This window comes from Panulirus ornatus, chromosome 46 (genome assembly GCF_036320965.1).
Source record: "Panulirus ornatus isolate Po-2019 chromosome 46, ASM3632096v1, whole genome shotgun sequence".
Lineage (NCBI taxonomy): Eukaryota > Metazoa > Arthropoda > Malacostraca > Decapoda > Palinuridae > Panulirus > Panulirus ornatus.
Window position 1 is genome coordinate 37010078 of NC_092269.1, and position 22034 is coordinate 37032111.

Genomic DNA, 22034 nt, shown 5'->3' on the forward strand with positions numbered 1-22034 from the left:
GAAGAGGAAGTAGGGCTTGGGTGATGGGGAGGAGGAAGTAGGGCTTGGGTGATGGGGAAGAGGAAGTAGGGCTTGGGTGATGGGGAGGAGGAAGTAGGGCTTGGGTGATGGGGAGGAGGAAGTAGGGCTTGGGTGATGGGGAAGAGGAAGTAGGGCTTGGATGATGGGGAAGAGGAAGTAGGGCTTGGGTGATGGGGAGGAGGAAGTAGGGCGTGGGTGATGGTTGTATCAGTATGGTGTAGGCCAGTTAACACCCCCCACCTCTCATCCCCCCCCCCCCCCGTCACTTGACCCGTTGACTCATGCTCTTGTCTGCGCCTCTCCCTCTCTCTCCCTCCCTCTCACTCTCTCTCATACGATAACACACAGGCACCACTCACTCTCCCCCTCACACCACCACCACCACCACTACGCCTTCATTCTCCACCAGACGTAGCCCCCCCCCCCCCTCACTTTACAACCCTTCATAAACCCTCTTTAGAACACTTCATAACTCTCTCTCTCTCTCTCTCTCTCTCTCTCTCTCTCTCTCTCTCTCTCTCTCTCTCTCTCTCTCTCTCTCTCTCTCTCTCTCTCTCTCTCTCTCTCTCTCTCTCTCCCATCCACTCATGATAATCTGAATACTGCGTCTTCTCACAAAGCTCTTGTGGTCTCTTTTTCTGCATATGTCTCCTTTTGATCATCCCATCCATCCTCCCCTGCTTCTGCTTTCCACCCCCCCGTCCTCGGTCTGTACGCACTTGTCACGCCGCATACGCAATTACCATTCAGGAAATTGAGTGAACGAGGGTGTGAGTAGCGTATTATTGTGGTGACGTCATAGATACTTCCTTGCCAGTCATGTATGACTGTTTTCTAACAGCAGTCCTGCAGTCATTTATCATAGTCTACAAGCTAAGGAAAAATTTTATAGTGTGATGATCTTTAAAGAAATTACTTTAGTTGTGGGCTTAGCTGAGTATCATTTGTTTTCCTTCGTTTAGTGTGATGGTTTATTGGCGTGAGAAAGAAGGAGAAGGTATACGCAAGGTAAGGTAAGGTTCCTGACCCACCTGTGTGGGTAGAAGACTTCAGAGACCATCGTAATGTATGTATATGTAAGATGGGGGATAGGTAAGGCGGCACTGACAAGGTGTAGTAGAATGGCGGTCTGTGCTTTAAACTATTGTAGCTGGACTTGCCAGATACCGCCGTGGGATTTAATGTTAGTATAGGTGGGCACTATACATGTTTATAATCAAAGTTATGGTTGCGATTGAAGTTCGTTATATAATGTGGTGGTTGTTATACATGTAAACAAGCGTATGTTTATACTGTATACGCATGGATAACGTCTGTATTTTAGTCTTATAGGAGTCCATTATGCTAAGTTATGGATTGAGGATCGTAGTGTGGAAACTGAAGAAGGGGCATTTGACAGTAGAACTGTGCCGTGCGCATCGCTAAAGGTACATTTTTTTTTTGTGTGTGTGCATCAGGTGCAGAGAGAAAATAAAACATGAGAAAACTCTCTTTGGTAGCATTATCAGCGCCCGTTATCCGGCCGGGATGCTGTTTTATTAGCTTGTGGGTGTCTGTGGCCTGTCAACTGAAGCACCCCACCCCTGTTGTGTCGCGGGAGCCGACTGGCGCGCTTCCACGGCTGCGCCTAACCTGGATGGCGTGGTGTGGGTGGCTGGCTGGCCATATACCCTGACGCTGCAACTTATCCTACTCCCCAGAGGCAGCTCCTATACACTAGGATATATTGCGGACGTAGGAAGGAAGGGGGTCTGTAAGGTTGACGTGTTGCCTAGGCTTTATTTAATCTTCGGGACCCATAGTCAGGAGATCCGGTATGGATATGGATAAGAACGGATGGATTTAGGATTGTGCGACTTTCATATGTTCGTCTATGCTGGCGAGAATATTGAACGCTTGAGGTATGATTTGTGATTTAGGAAGATATTTCCGGTCTCTAATGTGGCCCAGTTTGATGGGGGATGTAACGAAAGTGTATTCATCAAAGATTTAGTTAAAGTTTACTCTGAAAATATCAGTTACGTGTACGTAAGTCCTACGTGTCTTTGAAAATGACTTGTGCTGGAAACATTTTGTGGTAAAGGACATACGAGTTCAAATAAGTCAATCAAGAAAACCAAAAAAAAAAAAAAGCATCGTTAAAGGCAGATTACAATGGTTCTGATTCTGGCGTAAAGCATTTGCACTGGGGTGGGGGGTTGGAAGTCATGTGATGTAGGATGTCAGCAACTCTGACCTTGTGTGAGCGAGGCGTTGACCAGAGAGCGAGTGAGAGAGGGTGTAGGTGTTGCGTGCTTGCAAGACCGGTATCAGCCTCACACTACTTATTATAGCATTGCGTCATCGCTTTTGTGCTGCTGGTTGCAAATTCGTGGCTTTGCTCTTTAATTTGTTGCCAATAAAAGACATGGTTTAAATGGTGTGGGAGTAGAGGACGTCTTCAAGAACTCTTGTCTGTATACGATGGTAAATCATATTCAGATGTGGCTTTGATAACTTGTGACTTTATGGGCCTACGGAAGTGGTAACTATATGTTATCGTGTCTGTATATAGTGTTCAGACCTGTACAACCGGAAAAAAGAAAACTGCAGACCAGATGTTCATGGCTGATACTATGGAGGGACATCTCCACTGTAATGAAAGTGGTGGTGATGGGTAGATTCGAGTTGCGTTTCACAGGGACATTATGCAGAAAAGAGGGAATGGTTGTTGCATTAAGCGGTGCGGCTTAAATGTCAAACACATATTCATCAAGACACAAGCGCGGTTGAGTCGCCCACTCACCGCCCACACCGCGTTGTATTGGCTCACTTGATTAAAGTTGTGTTTATTTCCCTGCATTCGATTGCAGTTTAGAGTTTGAGAACGTCCTCCTCCCTGGGGGGAAAATAGGACAATAGGTTTAGTATGGTGGACATTGTGTGCAGTTTTTGTTCGATGCGAGTGCTTAGAAGTGTATGCCGTATTGTGTATTAGAGGGGAAAAAAATAATAGTTTGTGCATTGTTATGTATTTTATAGTAGGGAAGAGACAGAGAAAGTGATTTAGTGTTCTTGTTTAATGTAGGTTAGGTGTAAGTAATTTATGTGTACGTAAATATTCGAGTGAAAATTTAATAGAGGATAGAGATGATGTAAACGAGAATTCTTATCACCTTATATATATATATATATATATATATATATATATATATATATATATATATATATATATATATATATATATATATATCCCTGGGGTAGGGGAGAAAGAATACTGCCTACGTATTCCGCGTGTGTCGGAGAAGACGACTAAAAGGGGTGGGAGCAGGGAACTGGAAATCCTCCCCTCCTTATTTTATTTTTTCCAAAAGAAGTATAGAATATATATATATATATATATATATATATATATATATATATATATATATATATATATATATATATAACTCTAGAACTCCTTTGGAAAGCGGTTCTGGGGCTATAACCCTCCCCCCTCCCCCATCCAGGGGCTCCTTAGCTTTAAAGCTGATCTACATTCAGTAGGAAGGACAGGTTGAAGAAAAGAGAAGTTCTTTGAGGAGACGGTAATACCATTCAACTGACAGTGATAGTCAGGCTGTGTGTGTGTGTGTGTAAATGTGTTGGAAAAGTTTAGTTGGGTGAAAATGGTTGACGTGTACAAGCATGTATGGCTCGCAGACAAGGTAAGTGACTCATTTATGGCAAGATTTAACTTGCGGTTTTCTTCAAGCTTTCTTTAATCAGCTGACCCCCTTCCCAACACATTCTTCACAGATATTGAATGCCACACCGAGTTTATGTAAAAGTGTGACCATCCTTGTGCCTACTTATCACATTGCATGCCAGAGATAGACATACATATTAGCTTCATTCACAATTTAGTTAACTGTCACATGCAAGCCAAGCACGGCCCATCGCTCCCACACACCACATGCATGATGTTACTCGGTTAATAACCACACAGACCCACACGGTGTTGTGAGTTGTTAATTGATTAGCGTATCTTGCGAACCAGCTTCACAATGCACAGAGACTAAATGACTACTGAATCTTGACAATAGATTTGGGCCTCCGGCCACGTAATCAATATCCTATTCATCACCTCGTAGTACTACATGGCTTCACGAATTTGTAAGTTCTTGTAGCATCCCATCGCCCATTGATTTTAGATTTTGATTATCGTTGTTTTTCTGAATCTTTTCAGTCCTCCAGTTCACCATTTACACCTACATCCATTCAGCCCCACTGCTTACCTGGGAGTCCCTTTAACAAGCACCATAGTAACACACACACACACACACACACACACACACACATCCTTGTACCAAACGCAGTAGAGTTGCTCGCACATTGAGGCGTCCATATTCCCTCTCCATCATAAACCACTATCACGCTAACCTCCATGTAACAGTAAGCATTTGGTTGATATTTTACACAGTCTTTTCTCTACCGTTAACAAATACCACACCACGTGCAGTCGAGAGTCACCTACAAGCTTGGCGTCCCCGCACCACAGCAAAACCCCCTCCACCAACATGCGCTATATTCAGTTGAGCATCAAGCCTGACACTGGGGTCCACATTACTCCCTTCCAAATTCCAAAATGCAAACCTCCCGTTCAGTGGGGTGACGTAGTGAGCATTGTCCTAGCCTTCATAGTTTATCGAGGTGTCGTTCCTTATACGATTCACGTATTGTGGTAAGAAGGAGGAAAAAGGTGAATTCGATTTATTTACCATGAGTACTTGAATTGAAAACTGGTTGCGTACTTCCTGCTTTTGTGAGACTGCGGTATATGGTGCTGCTCTTAACAGTTTTTACTATTTAAGTATGGCAAGTTTTTGGATGCCATCGAATTTCTGGTGTATGGGAGGTAGTTGACATCGTAAACGATCATGTAAGAAGCCTTGAGAGGGTCTGTGGTACCGTGTGTGTGTGTAAGAGTGATTAGTGAGCACATGTGTGAAGGGAAGATAAGCAGGTGTGTAAGAGAGGGCAGCCTGGCTTGGCCCAAGGTCGTCAAGGTGTGAGGCTTGGCTGCGGGGGAGGTGGTTCCACCGTCATCCACCTTTGATGGTAAGGTTTGCTCATTATGATATAATTTACCCGTATTAAAGGTGTTTGTTCATCATTGATTACTTTATTATAAGCCTTTTTTGTAACGAATAGATAACATAGAAGTTGTTCAAAGACCCCTTGTAACAAAGGTGACCCAAGAACAGTGCGTGATAGAAATTATATGTTTACACAGTAAGGGTACGGTAATTGCTTGATTATTTATAGTGATTGAAAGAAACCCATTGGTAGCACAGTTACTGAGTGATGGGAAATTCAGTTTCATAATGAATGTGGTGGAAAACAGATGTAATGAGTTTTTTCCCAGACTAATCATCTTGTTATATTTGCTCTTATATTTAAGACGCAGTTTGATACTAAGCTAGGTAGTTTTCTCCAGCTTATGACTTATGGTAAGGGGGTATCATGAGCTCCTCTCATGGCGAAATGTTCTTCCTTTAAGATGGGAATTGTGTGGGGGGGTATGTTGCGCGGATCTAGTCCACTGGGAACATCTCTCTGGCGTATTTGTACTGCATCTCAGAGCGTAGAGGGCATTTATATTGTTTTACATGAAAGCAAAAATATTTGTGAGATACAGTCATTTAATGATTTACTTCAGTGGTATAATAATATGCAGGAAGTCCATGATTTGATTTTAAGGACCAGATGGATTTGTTACTTTTGATTTGCATGGTTACTAAGGACTTTGTTTATGTATACTGTGGCCGACACGAGTTGCTTGCCATCGTTGCCACGCGTTTTATCTGTTTGTGTTTATTGGAATAAACATAAGATACCAAGTGTAGTAATCGCCTCCTCTATAGGTATTCAACATTGAACTTCGGGACCATGCTGGTGATTGTTTTGAATGGAGAGAAAATTGGAGGAAGTGAACGTGCTTTTAAGATATTTGGCAGTGGACTGTAGGCAGACGCACATGTACATCTGCACACTCGTTGGGTTTAAGGTATATCAAGGCTTATGGTTGAAGTAGTGTCCTGTTTTGGCAGGTTTTATGGTTGTCATTTCTTGATATGATTACTGCCTCGGCGATATATAGTATTGCGTTTTGTTCGTGGCGTCGTATTATTGTTGGTATAACAGTGGACTCCCATGTGAGGGCAGTTTTGCTTCTTGAGTGCATGTAGTTTGAAGGAGCCTTCTTGTAAGTAAGTCCTGTGGACACTGCACAAGTCGTGCTTCCCACGTACATACGTCAAGTAAGAAGAGATAATAGACAACTTGGGGGAAAAATTCGGGAGGTTGGGAAGTTATTTGGTCATTTTAACAATAATCCATACACAAGAACTACAACCTCTCTCTCTCTCTCTCTCTCTCTCTCTCTCTCTCTATATATATATATATATATATATATATATATATATATATATATATATATATATATATTTTTATTAATGAGACCTTGATTAGGACATTCAGTTGCCCTTACCATCTATGTTTGTTACCTAGTAAGTTACTCAGACCTCCCCACTTTATTAGCAGTTGAATTGACTTATAGCATTTACTAATGATCTTTGTAACTACCAAAGGCAAGATTATATTTTATCTTGTGGTGGGAAGCAATTCATATTACATAAGTTAAACTGACAGTCTTGAATGAGAGGATGAAACTGAAGATATTAAGTATTATTGACTCATTTTGGATGTGATTTGTTGGGTGTTTATTTTCCCATATTCATGAGAGTGTGTGATATATGTTTATTTTCAAGGTTTAGTTAGTTATTAGAGTAGTAAATCATAAGTTAGGAGTTACAGTCGGGTTATGTATGTCGTAACACAGTAAAAATTATAATATATTGATTTTAGATGTTCTGGTTCCTTTATACTTTGAATACACTGAGGGTTGTAGTGTATGATAGCTGTGTTTGAAATTTTTATTTATTTTTCATTATACTTAGTCGCTGTCTTCCGCATTAGCAAGGTAGCACAGGGAAACAGACAAAAGAAATGGCCCAACCCACCCACATACACATGTATATACATAAACGCCCACACACGCACATATACATATACATTTCAACATATGCATACACAGAGACGTACATATATACACATGTGTATATCCGTACTTGCTGCCTTCATCCATTCCCATCGCCACCCCGCCACACATGAAATGACACCCCCTCCCCTGCGTGCGCGCTTGAGGTAGTGCTAGGAAAAGACAACAAAGGCCACATTCATTCACACTCAGTCTGTAGCTGTCATTTGTAATGCACCAAAACCACAGCTCCCATTCCACATCTAGGCCCCACAAAGCTTTCCATGTTTTACCCCAGATGCTTCACATTCCTTGGTTCAATCCATTGACAGCACATCGACCCTGGTATACCACATCATTCCAATTCCCTCTATTTCTTGCATGCCTTTCACCCTCCTGTATGTTCAGGCCACAATCGCTTAAAATCTTTTTCACTCCATCCTTCCACCTCCAATTTGGTCTCCCACTTCTTGTTGTTCCCTCCACCTCTGACACATATATCTTCTTTGTCAATCTTTCCTCACTCATTCTCTCCATGTGACCAAACCATTTCAAAACACCCTCTTCTGATCTCTCCACCACACTCTTTTTACTACCTCGCATCTTTCTTACCCTTTCATTACTTATTCGATCAAACCACCTCTCACCACATGTTGTCCTCAAACATTTCATTTCCAACAAATCCACCCTCCTCTGCACAACCTTATCTATAGCCCATGCCTTGCAACCATATAACATTGTTGGAACCACTATTCCTTCAGACATACCCATTTTTGCTCTCCGAGATAACATTCTCACCTTCCACACATTCTTCAGTGCTCCCAGAACTTTCGCTCCCTTCCCCACCCAGTGACTCACTTCCACTTCCATTGTTCCATCCGCTGATAAATCCACTCCTACATATCTAAAACACTTCATTTCCTCCAGTTTTTCTCCATTCAGACTTACTTCCCAATTTTGTCCCTCAACCCTACTGAACCTAATAACCTTGCTCTTATTCATATTTACTCTCAACTTTCTTCTTTCACAACTTTTACCAATTTCAGTCACCAACTTCAGCATTTTCTCACCCAAATCACCCACCAGCGCTGTATAATAAGTGAACAACAACTGACTCGCTTCCCAAGCTCTCTCATCCACAACAGACTGCATACTTGCCCCTCTCTCCAAAACTCTTGCATTCCCCTACCTAACAACCCCATCCATAAACAAATTAAACAGCCATGGAGACATCAAGCACCCCTGCTACAAACCGACATTCACTGAGAACCAATCACTTTCCTCTCTTCCTGCTCATACACATGCCTTACATCCTTGATAAAAACATTTCACTGCATCTAGCTACTTACCTCCTGCACCATATACTCTTAATACCTTCCACAAAGCATCTCTATCCACTCTTATATGCCTTCTCCAGATTTATAAATGCTACATACAAATCCATCTGTTTTTCTAAGTATTTCTTGCATACATTCTTCAAAGCAAACACCTGATCCACACATCCTCTACCATTTCTGAAACCACACTGCTCTTCCCCAATCTGATGCTCTGTACAATGCCTTTACCCTCTCAATCAATACCCTCCCATATAACTTCCCAGGAATTCTCTACAAACTTATACCACTGTAATTTGAACACCCACCTTTATCTCCTTTGCCTTTATACAATGGCACTCTGAATGCATTCTGCCAATCCTCAGGCACTTCACTATGAACCATACATACATTGAATATCCTTACCAACCAGTTAACAACACAGTCACCCCCTTTTTTGATAAATTCCACTGCAATGCCATCCAAACCCACTGCCTTGCTAGCTTTCATCTTCCACAAAGCTTTCACTACCTCTTCTTTGTTTACCAAACCATTCTCCCTAACTCTCTCACTTCGCACACCACCTTGCCCAAAACACCCTATATCTGCCACTCTATCATCAAACACATTCAACAAACCTTCAAAATACTCATGCCATCTCCTTCTTACTTCACCACTACTTGTTATTACCTCCCCATTAGCCCCCTTCACACTTTATTTCCCTCCTTCCAAAACATCATTTTATTTATATTTTTTTATTATACTTTGTCTCTGTCTTCTGCGTTAGCAAGGTAGCACAAGGAAACAGACGAAAGAATGGCCCAACCCACCCACATACACATGTATATACATACACATCCACACACATACATATACACACTTATACATATACATACTCAGACATATACATATATACACATGTACATATTCCAACTTGCTGCCTTCATCCATTCCTGTCACCACCCTGCCACACATGAAATGGCACCCCCTCCCCCTCATGCACACACAAGGTAGCGCCATGAAAGACAACAAAGGCCACATTCGTTCACACTCAGTCCCTAGCTGTCATGTGTAATGCACATCTTTTTATTCTTCCTAAAATTTATTGATACTCTCACACCAACTCTCATTTGCCCACTTTTTCTCCTCTTGCACGTTTCACTTGACCTCCTGCCTGTTTCTTTTACACATCTCCCAGTGCTTGAAATATGGCAGCTTATTTTTGGGTGGCCATAAATTGACCTGGAGACACCATGTAACTCGTATACATGCAGCTTAACCACAAAGGCATAGGCTTATGCATAATCAACGGTTTAGGAAGAAATGATGAAGAAAAATGTGGCATTTAGTATATGGATTTGATGACCAGTTTCAAAATGATGCATGAATCCCCTAAAATGAAAGATGGTTATTGATACCAGTTACTGTCACTGAAGAAGATGATACTTTGCCCAATTCTTCTCTGAACATTTCACTTGTGACCTACAGTCAATTTCCAGTGGGTGTCTTGCAAGTTTTTGTAACAAGTGTGGAACTCCCTCACTGAACTGATTTGTGATAAGAAGTTTTTACAAATTTTATGAATTATTATTAGAATTTACTATATATCAACAAACAGCTGGTTAGTTATTTATTTTGTGTTCATATATAGTGTGGGTTTGAATAATAAGATGATTATTTCATATTTAATTTCTCTTAAGTTGATCACATCAGAGAATATGAGTTTGATGAAAATATATTCATTTGTTTATATTGTTTTATCTGTGAAAATGAAAGTAATGAATATTTGTAATCAGCTATCCACAAGATAAAATTTTATGTCGGATAATTTCAGCAGCTATTTTCATCGTTACAGAAACTTGGGGTTCTACAGAAGACAGTTGAAGAAGTGAGTGGGCGTTTGGAGGAAGCAGAGAAGACAGTTGATTCGTGGGGACCAGTGCCCCAGGACTCGAACCTCGCAGACCAACATGCTCACAATGTTAGGGTTAGTGTCTTTTGCACTCATAAGATATTGTTTTCTCATAGGATACTGTATTTATAGACTGGTTTGAGGTAACTTTGTTATAGGTCTCGAGAATAAGAGAAAGCTGGTTTTATGCACATGAGTGTTGTCTGAGCATTGAATGCTTGTAGAATGAGATGTTTTCTTTTAAACTGGACCTGTTGTAAGAATGACCATTATAAAGAGTAAATTGACAGATATATATGTCATTGAGGCAAGTAGTGATGGATAAGGGAATTAAAGCACATATTTAGTGAGCTATAACATATAAAGGGGAAAGTGGCATTTCTGTTTATGTATTGATTAGAATACCTGATATTTCTTTTTTGTCAAAACCCTCCTCAAATAATGAACTAAGAGAGTTTTGCCAAACTATACCCTGTAAACAATAGGCTGCTCTTTTTTTTTTTTTTTTTTTTTTTTTTTTTTTTTTTTTTTTGCTGTCTCCCGCGTTTGCGAGGTAGCGCAAGGAAACAGACGAAAGAAATGGCCCAACCCACCCCCATACACATGTATATACATACGTCCACACACGCAAATATACATACCTACACAGCTTTCCATGGTTTACCCCAGATGCTTCACATGCCCTGATTCAACCCACTGACAGCACGTCAACCCCGATATACCACATAGATCCAATTCATATGTGTGTATATATTTATCGAAACCCCTGATATTCCTAGAAAACAGAGACCTTCCCTGAAGTGGGCAATATAATTAGCTTTGGGGCAAAATTTGATGGACTTCTGTAAGTGATGTATATTCTGATTTCACCAATTGGGGATATGTCTTATACTTGGGTAAAGATATGTTCGTGATGATTATGAATGATGATGACCTTGGATGTTGCCTAATTTCAGAACTGTTGAAATGAGTCTGTCAGAAGGAAGCACAGTATTTCTAATTGACATACAAGCCATTTACCTCACATCAGTAGAGTGGAAAGCAGTAGTTTTGATAAGGTTTGGGATAAGGTTGCCTGATTTTATTATTGAATAACTGGCTTGCAGTTCTAGAGGTAGTGCACTTTTATTTTTGTTTGTATGTAAAAGGGGTGGTGTTTTTGAATGAAACGATGTCGAGAATCTGAAAATTCCATTTCTACCGAATTTGACAGGATTTCCATATTTTGTAACTTCCATTTGGCTGCATGTTAGTTCTGAATTGACAACACCATGCAGACAGACATTGGCACAGTGTAGAAGAATAAAACAAACCACTGATCAAGATACAATGAGTCGTCTCCAAGAAATTTACTCCAGTAATCAGATGCATAGGGAGGAGTAAGAGCATGACTCAGTATTTCGATTACCTGCAAGTTGTAGAGCCAACCATCAAGTGTGGATGCAAAGTTTAATATGATAGTATTGATGATGGATTTACTTTTGTTTGGCTAGGTACCTTGTTTTCGTAAAGTATTTTTTCAATCTGAATACAACACCCTGTCTTCCATTGCTGTTGTGGCACAAACAGTACTTACAGGTAAAAGAAACAGAGATAGTTCACTGGCAGAAATTGTATGCAACCATTTAAATGGTTCTAGACCATAGTCATCCCAAGGTACTGAAGAAAACACTTCTAGAATGCATTTTGCTTCATTGTCTGTGAGCCAAGATTATGATCGCTGTTACTACAGTGAAAATCAAGATAAACTCAAAGACAACAGTATTAACATTCTTATTCTCTTTTCACACTTCCGAACTCAGTCACCAGCTTCTGCAGGTTCTCACTTGAATCAGCCACTAGAGGTGTATCATCGGCAAACAACAACAACTGACTCACGTCCTAAGCCCTCTCCTTCCCAACAGACTGCATACTTGCCACCTCTCTCCAAAACTCTTCCATTTACCTCCCTAACCACCCCATCCATAAACAATCACACACCCCAGCCACAGACTTTGACATTTACTGGGAACCAATCGCTTTCCTCTCTTTACTCATACACATGCCTTACATCCTTGGTAAAAAATTTTCACTGCTTCTAGCAACTTACCTCCCTCACCATATACTCTTAATATCCTCCACAAAGCATCTCTATCAACTCTTATCATATACCTTCTCCAGATCCATAAATGCTACATACAAATCCATGTGTTTTTATAAGTATTTCTCCAATACATTCTTCAGAGCAAACATTTGATCCACACATCATCTACCACATGTTTGCTTTGAAGGAATAGTTGTTCCAACAATGTTGTATGGTTGCGAGGCATGGGCTATAGAAAGGGTTGTATGGAGGAGGGTGGATGTGTTGGAAATGAAATGTTTGAGGACAATATGTGGTGTGAGGTGGTTTGATCAAGTAAGTAATGAAAGGGTAAGACAGATGTGTGGAAATAAGAATAGTGTGGTTGAGAGAGCAGAAGTAGGTGTGTTGAAATGGTATGGACATATGGGAGAGAATGAGTGAGGAAAGATTGACAAAGAGGATATGTGTCAGAGGTGGGAGACAAAATTGAAGGTGGAAGGATGGATAGAAAAAGATTTTGAGCAATCAGGGCCTGAACATACATGAGGGTGAGAGGCGTGCAAGGAATAGAGCGAATTGGAAACGATGTGGTTACCGGGGTCAACATGCTGTCAGTGGACTGAACCAGAGCATGTGAAGCATCTGGGGTAAACCATGGAAATGGCTGTGGGGCCTGGATGTGGATAGGGAGCTGTGGTTTCGGTGCATTACACATGACAGCTAGAGACTGAGTGTGAACGAATGTGGCCTTTTTGTCTGTTTTCCAGAAGCTACTTCACTGAAGTGAGGGCTAATGTTGTTTCTTCCTGTGGAGTGGGGTACTGACAGGAATGGATGAAGCAAGCATGAATATGTACATGTATATATATGTATATGTCTTTGTATGTGTATGTATATGTTGATATGTATATGGGCATTTATGTACATATATGTGTATGAGTGGATGGGCCATTCTTTGTCTGTTTTCTGGCAGTACCTCGCTGACCCGGGAAACAGTGATAAAGTATAATAAGTGAGTCAGTTGTTGTTCGCTGATGATACAGCGCTGGTGGCTGATTCATGTGAGAAACTGCAGAAGCTGGTGACTGAGTTTGGTAAAGTGTGTGGAAGAAGAAAGTTAAGAGTAAATGTGAATAAGAGCAAGGTTATTAGGTACAGTAGGGTTGAGGGTCAAGTCAATTGGGAGGTGAGTTTGAATGGAGAAAAACTGGAGGAAGTGAAGTGTTTTAGATATCTGGGAGTGGACCTGGCAGCGGATGGAACCATGGAAGCGGAAGTGGATCATAGGGTGGGGGAGGGGGCGAAAATTCTGGGGGCCTTGAAGAATGTGTGGAAGTCGAGAACATTATCTCGGAAAGCAAAAATGGGTATGTTTGAAGGAATAGTGGTTCCAACAATGTTGTATGGTTGCGAGGCGTGGGCTATGGATAGAGTAGTGTGCAGGACGATGGATGTGCTGGAAATGAGATGTTTGAGGACGTGTGGTGTGAGGTGGTTTGATCGAGTGAGTAACGTAAGGGTAAGAGAGATGTATGGAAATAAAAAGAGCGTGGTTGAGAGAGCAGAAGAGGGTGTTTTGAAGTGGTTTGGGCACATGGAGAGAATGAGTGAGGAAAGATTGACCAAGAGGATATATGTGTCGGAGGTGGAGGGAACGAGGAGAAGAGGGAGACCAAATTGGAGGTGGAAAGATGGAGTGAAAAAGATTTTGTGTGATCGGGGCCTGAACATGCAGGAGGGTGAAAGGAGGGCAAGGAATAGAGTGAATTGGAGCGATGTGGTATACCGGGGTTGACGTGCTGTCAGTGGATTGAATCAAGGCATGTGAAGCGTCTGGGGTAAACCATGGAAAGCTGTGTAGGTGTGTATATTTGCGTGTGTGGACGTATGTATATACATGTGTATGGGGGGGGTTGGGCCATTTCTTTCGTCTGTTTCCTTGCGCTACCTCGCAAACGCGGGAGACAGCGACAAAGTATAATAGAATATATAATTAATAATAATTGTTGCATTAGACAAATCTCATTTAAAAAGCCACCATGAACATTTTAGTTGCTGGAACATTTAGGGAGGAGCATTAGGTAGAAGTAGTAGGTAGGAGCATTAGATAGAAGTAATTACAAACATTAGGTAGGAACTTCTGAAAACTAGGTTAGACTTGCCCTCTGCCAGTGGCATGTTAAGGGTGGGTCACTAAATGCTAAGAAGCGATACGATAGTGGATTTCTTTAGTTATAGAGACTCTTGCCATGGTCACCCCTTTGAGGAAGTTCCAACTGGAACAGGGATCAGAGATATAGATAGCTAGATAGATTTATAGACAGTACCAGGAAAGCTGTGTAAACGTATTTGACTCTGCATCACCTCAACCTCATCTTGTATTCTTTCAGACCTTTGTAGTGTTTCATTCAATATGTTTTGGATGTTAATTTTTATAGTTTCATTTTTCAGCTTTAAAACTTGTCATTCACATTTTCAACCATATACTGTTTACCTTCTCACACACACACACACACACACACACACACACACACACACACACACACATTACAACCACACAGTGAGACAAACCCCCTCTTAAACCTTTCCTTATCACAGGTCATGCACATATCTGTCCTATTCCTTTCCTATCATATCTTGGAAATTGATCATTCTTGATGTAAGTTTTGAACATCTGAGTTATGTATCTGCAGCAGTTGTGCATGTGTTCAGGAACAAAGGCAAGATGAAGCTGCCAGATCTTTTGACGAGAAATTCAGAGCAGTTTTTTGGGATTATCAGTCTACAGTTATGACATATGTGGAATGTTTATCTGCTGAATAATACTCATAATATAGTTTTCAAGCAAATATACAGACCTAGAACTCCTGATGAAAGGGTCCTTACAGACCAGAAGAAGTGCCACTTGCATATGAACTAAAGAGAAATGGGTTGATACAAGTATGCTGAATTGTAATTATATGACTGATTGCCTTCAAATATCTACCAAGCACCTGAAAAAACTATAATCAGTACAGAATGAGGACGGTAAGGTTGAAGAGGTTACCTCTGGTGAATCAGTATATGAACTTGGAAATGTTATGGGAAGTCATAAGATTGCAGTGAAAGGTTACAATATTATGAATATTCCAGTAAAGAAGAATTAAGTTGTGATGATGTTTGTTGTGAAAAAATGCAAGTATAGGCCATAATCTTTGTGTATTTATGCCAAGCAGTACATTTTATGAAGTAAAGAATGTGATGATTGATATATATTTTTTAAACTATTAAAGTGTTTTCTTGTTGATCATCTTGGTCTCTTCACATTCATTTACCATAGATATATGTACTTATTTTGATATTTTATATTTTCATTTCTTCAGCATTTATGAAAATTTTGGTGGATCAGTATTGTTTATTAACTTATTTAATGTTTGGGTGAAATAAAAGTTATTGATTTAAGATTTTTTTCACAAATATTAAAACCATGGAAAGTTATTTTAGATTATTAAGGCTTATGGCAGTATGATAGAGTACAAATCCTCCATTATGATAGCAGTGAAGAAGGCACATTATGTAAAGTTTAGGTTACCATCTGTGTAAAGGTTAATAATTTGACAGGATTAAGTTGTATTGATATTGCTTTTGTGAAATGGATGATAATTAACAGGAATAAGTTGTATTGATTTTGCTTAAGAACCATTTCTTTTTGCAGAAATTCCGTGAGGGCCTGGCAGAATTACAACGAGGAGTGGACGACGTCAATGATCAGGCTGCACGCTTCTCTGCTCACAATGTTCCTCTTACTCCTGCAAACTCAGCCAAACTTCATGATTTGAATAATAGGTAAAATTTAGATAAATAGCTGTCTTATAGTAGAAGTATTTGATAACTGTAATGAAAAGCCCACAGTCTTGCTCTGGAAAATGTAATCACATAAAAGTATATTATTTTTTATATTTATTATTATACTTTGTCGCTGTCTCCCGCGTTAGCAAGGTAGTGCAAGGAAACAGACGCAAGAATTGCCCAACCCACCCCCATACACATTTATGTACATACACATCCACACACGCACATATACATACCTCTACATTTCAATGTATACATATATATACATACACAGACATATACATATATACACATGTACATAATTTGTACTTGCTGCCTTTATTCATTCCCGTCGCCACCCCGCCACACATGAAATGACAACCCCTGCATGCACGCGAGGTAGTGCTAGGAAAAGACAACAAAGGCCCCATTCGTTCACACTCAGTCTCTAGCTGTCATGTATAATGCACTGAAACCACAGCTCCCTTTCCACATCCAGGCCCCACAAAACTTTTCATGGTTTACCCCAGACACTTCATATGCCCTGGTTCAATCCATTGACAGCGTCGACCCCGGTATACCACATCGTTCCAAATTACTATTCCTTGCATGCCTTTCACCCTCGTGCATGTTTAGGCCCTGATCGCTCAAAATCTTTTTCACTCCATTTTTCCACATCAAATTTGGTCTCCCACTTCTCCTTGTTCCCTCCACCTCTGACACACATATCCTCTTTGTCAATCTTTCCTCACTCATTCTCTCCATGTGACCAAACCATTTCAAAACACTCTCTTCTGCTCTCTCAACCACACTCTTTTTATTACCTCACATCTCTCTTACCCTTTCATTACTTACTCAATCAAACCACCTCACACCACATATTGTCCTCAAACATCTCATTTCCAATACAGCCACCCTCCTTTGCACAACTCTATCTATAGCCCATGCCTCGCAACCTTATGGCATTGTTGGAACCACTATTCCTTCAAACATACCCATTTTTTCTTTCCAAGGTAAGGTTCTTACCTTCCACACATTTTTCAATACTTCCAGAACTTTCGCCCCTTCCCCCACCCTGTGACTCACTTCCGCTTCCATGGTTCCATCCGCTGCCAAATCCACTCCCAGATATCTAAAACACTTCACTTCCTCCAGTTTTTCTCCATTCAAACTTACCTCTCAATTGACTTGTCCCTCACCCCTACTGTACCTAATAACCTTGCTCTTATTCACATTTGCTCTCAGCTTTCTTCTTTCACACACTACCAAACTCAGTCACCAGCTTCTGCAGTTTCTCACACGAATCAGCCATCAGTGCTGTATCATCAGCAGACAAGAACTGACTCACTTCCTAAGCTCTCTCATCCACTACAGACTGCATACTTGCCCCTCTCTCCAAAACTCTTGCATTCACCTCCCTAACAACCCCATCCTTAAACGAATTAAACAACCATGGAGACATCACGCACCCCTGCCGCAAACCGACATTCACTGAGAACCAGTCACTTTCCTCTCTTCCTTCTCATACACATGCCTTACATCGTTGATAAAAACTTTTAACTGCTTCTAAAAACTTTCCTCCCACACCATATATTCTTAATACCCTCCACAGAGCATCTCTATCAACTCTATCATATGCCTTTTCCAGATCCATAAATGCCACATACAAATCCATTTGCTTTTCTAAGTATTTCTCACATACATTCTTTAAAGCAAACACTTGATCCACACATCCTCTACCATTTCTGAAACCACACTGCTCTTCCCCAATCTGATGCTTTGTATATGCCTTGACCCTCTTAATCAGTACCTCTCCCATATAATTTCCCAGGAATACTCAACAAACTTATACCCCTGTAATTTGAGCACTCACCTTTATCCCCTTTGCCTTTGTACAGTGGCACTCTGAATTCATTCCGCCAGTCCTCAGGGCACCTCACCGTGAGTCATACTTGCATTAAATATCCTTACCAACAAGTCAACAACACAGTCACCCCCTTTTTTAATAAATTCCACTGCAGTACCATCCAAACCCGCTGCCTTGCCGGCTTTCATCTTCCACAAAGCTTTTACTACCTCTTCTCTGTTTACCAAATCATTCTCCCTAACCCTCTCACTTTGCACACCACCTCGACCAAAGCCCTCTATATGTGCCACTGTATTTGAAGCTTCAAACTCATTCAACAAACCTTCAAAATACTCACTCCATCTCCTCACATCACCACTACTTGTTATCACCTCCCAATTAGCCCCCTTCACTGATGTTCCCATTTGTTCTCTTGTCTTACGCACTTTATTTACCTCCTTCCAAAACATCATTTTTTTTCTCCCTAAGATTTGATGATACTCTCTCACCCCAACTCTCATTTGCCCTCTTCTTCACCCCTTGCACCTTTCTCTGGACCTCCTGCCTTTCTTTTATACATCTCCCAGTCATTTGCACTATTTCCCTGCAAAAATCGTCCAAATGCCTCTCTCTTCTCTTTCACTAATAATCTTACTTCTTCATCCCACCACTCACTAATTAAATGAGACAATCCTCAGACTCATGTTATGGAGTTCCTAGAGGTTTGAGGCTGCATTTGACTCAGAAATGGGGAAGGCCTTTGGCTTGAGAAGGTCCCCGAGAAGACTACATTTTTTTTGTCCATTGAAGACTATACATCTTTTTCATAGGAGATTTCTTACCAGAGACCTAATCAGTAGTAGATGGAGGCCAGGGACACCCATAAACAAGAGTGTTGGTTGTCATTTCAAATTTAGAGGTTAAGAGTCTTAAACACCACAGAATTAGGGAAAATCATCTCAACTTACGGTGTCATGCTTTGGTAATATAAAAATTATCACACTTTACACTAATAATGTGTCTAGAATAGTAACTTCTTAGTATGAAAAAAAGATATAATTTTTTTGTATTTTCACATTAATTATCATAGCAAGATACCATGTGATTTGCATGTGACCAACTGCTAGAATATATTTATTTGGTATTTGGTCAGTATCCACTATTTATTTGGTATTGGGTCAGTATACACTGTCTGAGCAAAAGGTCAACATGATCATTTTATAGTTTTCACCATTCCTTAAAGTAAAATTATTGGATAATCGACCAAGATTTAGAGGATGATTTTAGACACATTGCAATTGAAAAGTCTCCATTACTCAAAGCCCTATTGTGATGCATTGCTACTCTGAAGGTGATGCTACCATAAAAATCATCCAAAACTATTACTTTCAGTAATGCAAGTTTTGGCAGCATGCCAGGAATTACTCAGAACAAAATTCATGGGACTGATCATACACCAACTGTCAATGACAAAAAACTCAGTTTGCGTAATGGAGACTTTTCAGTTGTAAGTGTCATCTGTTTTCAAGGCTGATGCAAGTTTTAGAGTGGAGCCCTCAGACTGTTGCTCCTTCTCTCTCTTAGGACAAAGTTCAGGATTAAGCAAATGCAACAATTGCCATTTTGGTCCTAGACCTCAGTGACTTGTCATCACATAGAGCACTTTTTGGAGAGCTCAGTTTTGAGCCTCATGCAGTGAGGCTGTAGGCCAAAGTTCCTGTTTCTTGTATTCAACAGAGATCTTTCAAAAACACTTCTTCAGCAAGTCTTGAATCATTTTTTGTTTGTCTGTTTGTATTCATTGTGATGGCCAAATTTATTGAACCTCCAGAAGGTCATGTCTTGGATTCATTCCTAGTTTTATGTGAGGGTTTAAGCAGACACATTAAACTCAAGATAGGGCATCCATTTTTCAGGTGGTCGTGAAGGCTGAGGCTGCTGGATGGGGATACATAAATAACAGACACAAATGATCAGGACCCTTAGGTCACAGTTATTGTCCCAGAATGTGCCAAGGCATGGTTGCAGAATTTTATCTTTTGCAAATAGCACAATGGCTATCCATTGCCTGACGAGCACGGGTTTTTGGAAATTTGTCTCGTAGAGGTAGCCAAAAATGTTTTGTGCATAGCCATGTCCAAGAACTTTTTATACAAGCACTTCATCTCCGAGGGTCTAGGTTAGCAACTGTCTCGAAATCAAGCACATCAACAGAGACATCTGTGAGGTAGGATGCTCTTTGTGGCACCTTCTTCAGATTGGTATCTCAGGAAGACTTATCTGCCACAAAAAATCACTGAGCCACTTCCTGCTCATGTTTGTGCTTTTTTTTTTTTTTTTTTTTTTTTTTTTTTTTTTTTTTTTTTTAGATGTAACTGCAGTTGCTCTTTGTGGTTGTATGCTACATCTTTCCTCCAGTTCCTCTTTTGAGCCTAGTTCTTATAAAAGTAAGTGGTTTGTGGGATAGTAATGGGAATATCCCTTGTGTTTGATGTGGAAACTTTCCTTCAGCAACTCCAGCTTTGTCATTCATCGTGATTAACAAACTTTGGATTCTTGTCAAGCACCTCAGCCTTTTTTTTTAAGACTCTGACCTCAGATTCATAGACTTTAAAATTTACATGTGGATTTCCTCAAACATTCCTATTGACAGAAAATTTAAGATTTGAAGTGTTTGACAGATGACCTTGTACTAAACTTTAGACCTATTCAAAGGCAGCATCATTCTGATTGGAATTTATTTCAGGTCTTCCTTGAAGAATCTGATGCCCGGTAAGTGACAAAAGTCTTGCGTTTGAAATTATTGTCCGGCCTGTTTCATGACAGAAATATGGTTTTGTAGGCTTTGATAAGAGTGCCCATTTTGAACCCATTCATTTGGGTCTTTGTATTAATGTGACAGGGCCATACCTGAGATAAACTTATGTGGTCATATTTTTTGGAGACCAGTTCCATTTTGCTTTCAATCTTAAGTGAGAGCTTCTAAAATTCTTACTCTTCATATGGAATGAGTAATAATTATTCTGATGTTTGAGTTCCTCTTCTGCTTCCAGCAAAAAATCCATTTGTCGTATGTTTTGATACTGGGAGGAAGGCCAGTGAACTAGACTGTACATCAGTCTTCTTGTTTTTGATGATGGTGTCTTCATGGTCAGGATGTTTTTCCAAAAGAATGTATTGGTTTTTGGAATACTTTAGTGTCTGTCATCCACTCATGAGAATTTCATCAAGAGAGCATCGTGCCTTTAGAGACCACTTGGACTTCCCCAGAGGGTGCCAAGTGGAATGTTCATATGTGCAGCTTGGACTCCCTTTATAGCAATGAACACCCGCATGTGTAATGAGAAATTAGTATCATCGACTCATACTAGGCTTCAAGATGAGTTAATGTGAGTAAAGCGGCCTCTGTTATATCCTTCCTCAGAAAACTTTTTTTTTTTTTGAGAAAATAATGAAAAGGGGCCTTTGGCACTCTCTTAAACTTTTATGAATGATGTTACATTAGTTTTGACTCGGTGGATGGGTGTACCAAGTGGCTCTGGGGATTACTGCTACTAGAGAGTCAGACCATGATACACTTCTGATTTACGAGCGAAAATGTTTATTTTTAGCTCTTTTAGTTTGAGCTGAATCTTTTTCTGTAGCACTCCTTCTTTCCTGTGCTTGAGTCTACAGAAGACCTACATTGTCTGAAGGGTGTGCAGTGACCACTTGTTTTCGCTTTACTCTCTGTCTTGACATCAACTCTGGTTTTTTTTCTTTTTTTAAGACTTTGATTCGTACTCTTTTGGTTTTGTGGCACAATTTGTGAATTATGACCAACAAACATCGATCCAGATGTGAACCATTGTTCAAGTCAATGAGTTTGGCAGTCCAAAGATCAATAGAAAAGGGCCAGAGAATGTACAGTTTGCTCATCAACATTAGCGGGACAGGAGTGAATACAACCTCAACATTCCCAACAATCGTCTCGTCTGCCACCACGGAGGAGACACAATCTTAGTTTT

General features: G+C 40.4%; 1 protein-coding gene across 1 annotated transcript in view; it reads left to right on the forward strand.

The window, feature by feature from the left end:
- Nucleotides 1-22034, forward strand: part of LOC139763232 (uncharacterized) — a 110898-nt gene that overhangs the window by 60444 nt on the left and 28420 nt on the right. Inside the window, 2 exon segments of the mRNA XM_071689114.1 lie at nucleotides 10250-10381; nucleotides 16066-16196. Of these exon segments, the coding sequence (XP_071545215.1) occupies nucleotides 10250-10381; nucleotides 16066-16196 (263 nt within the window).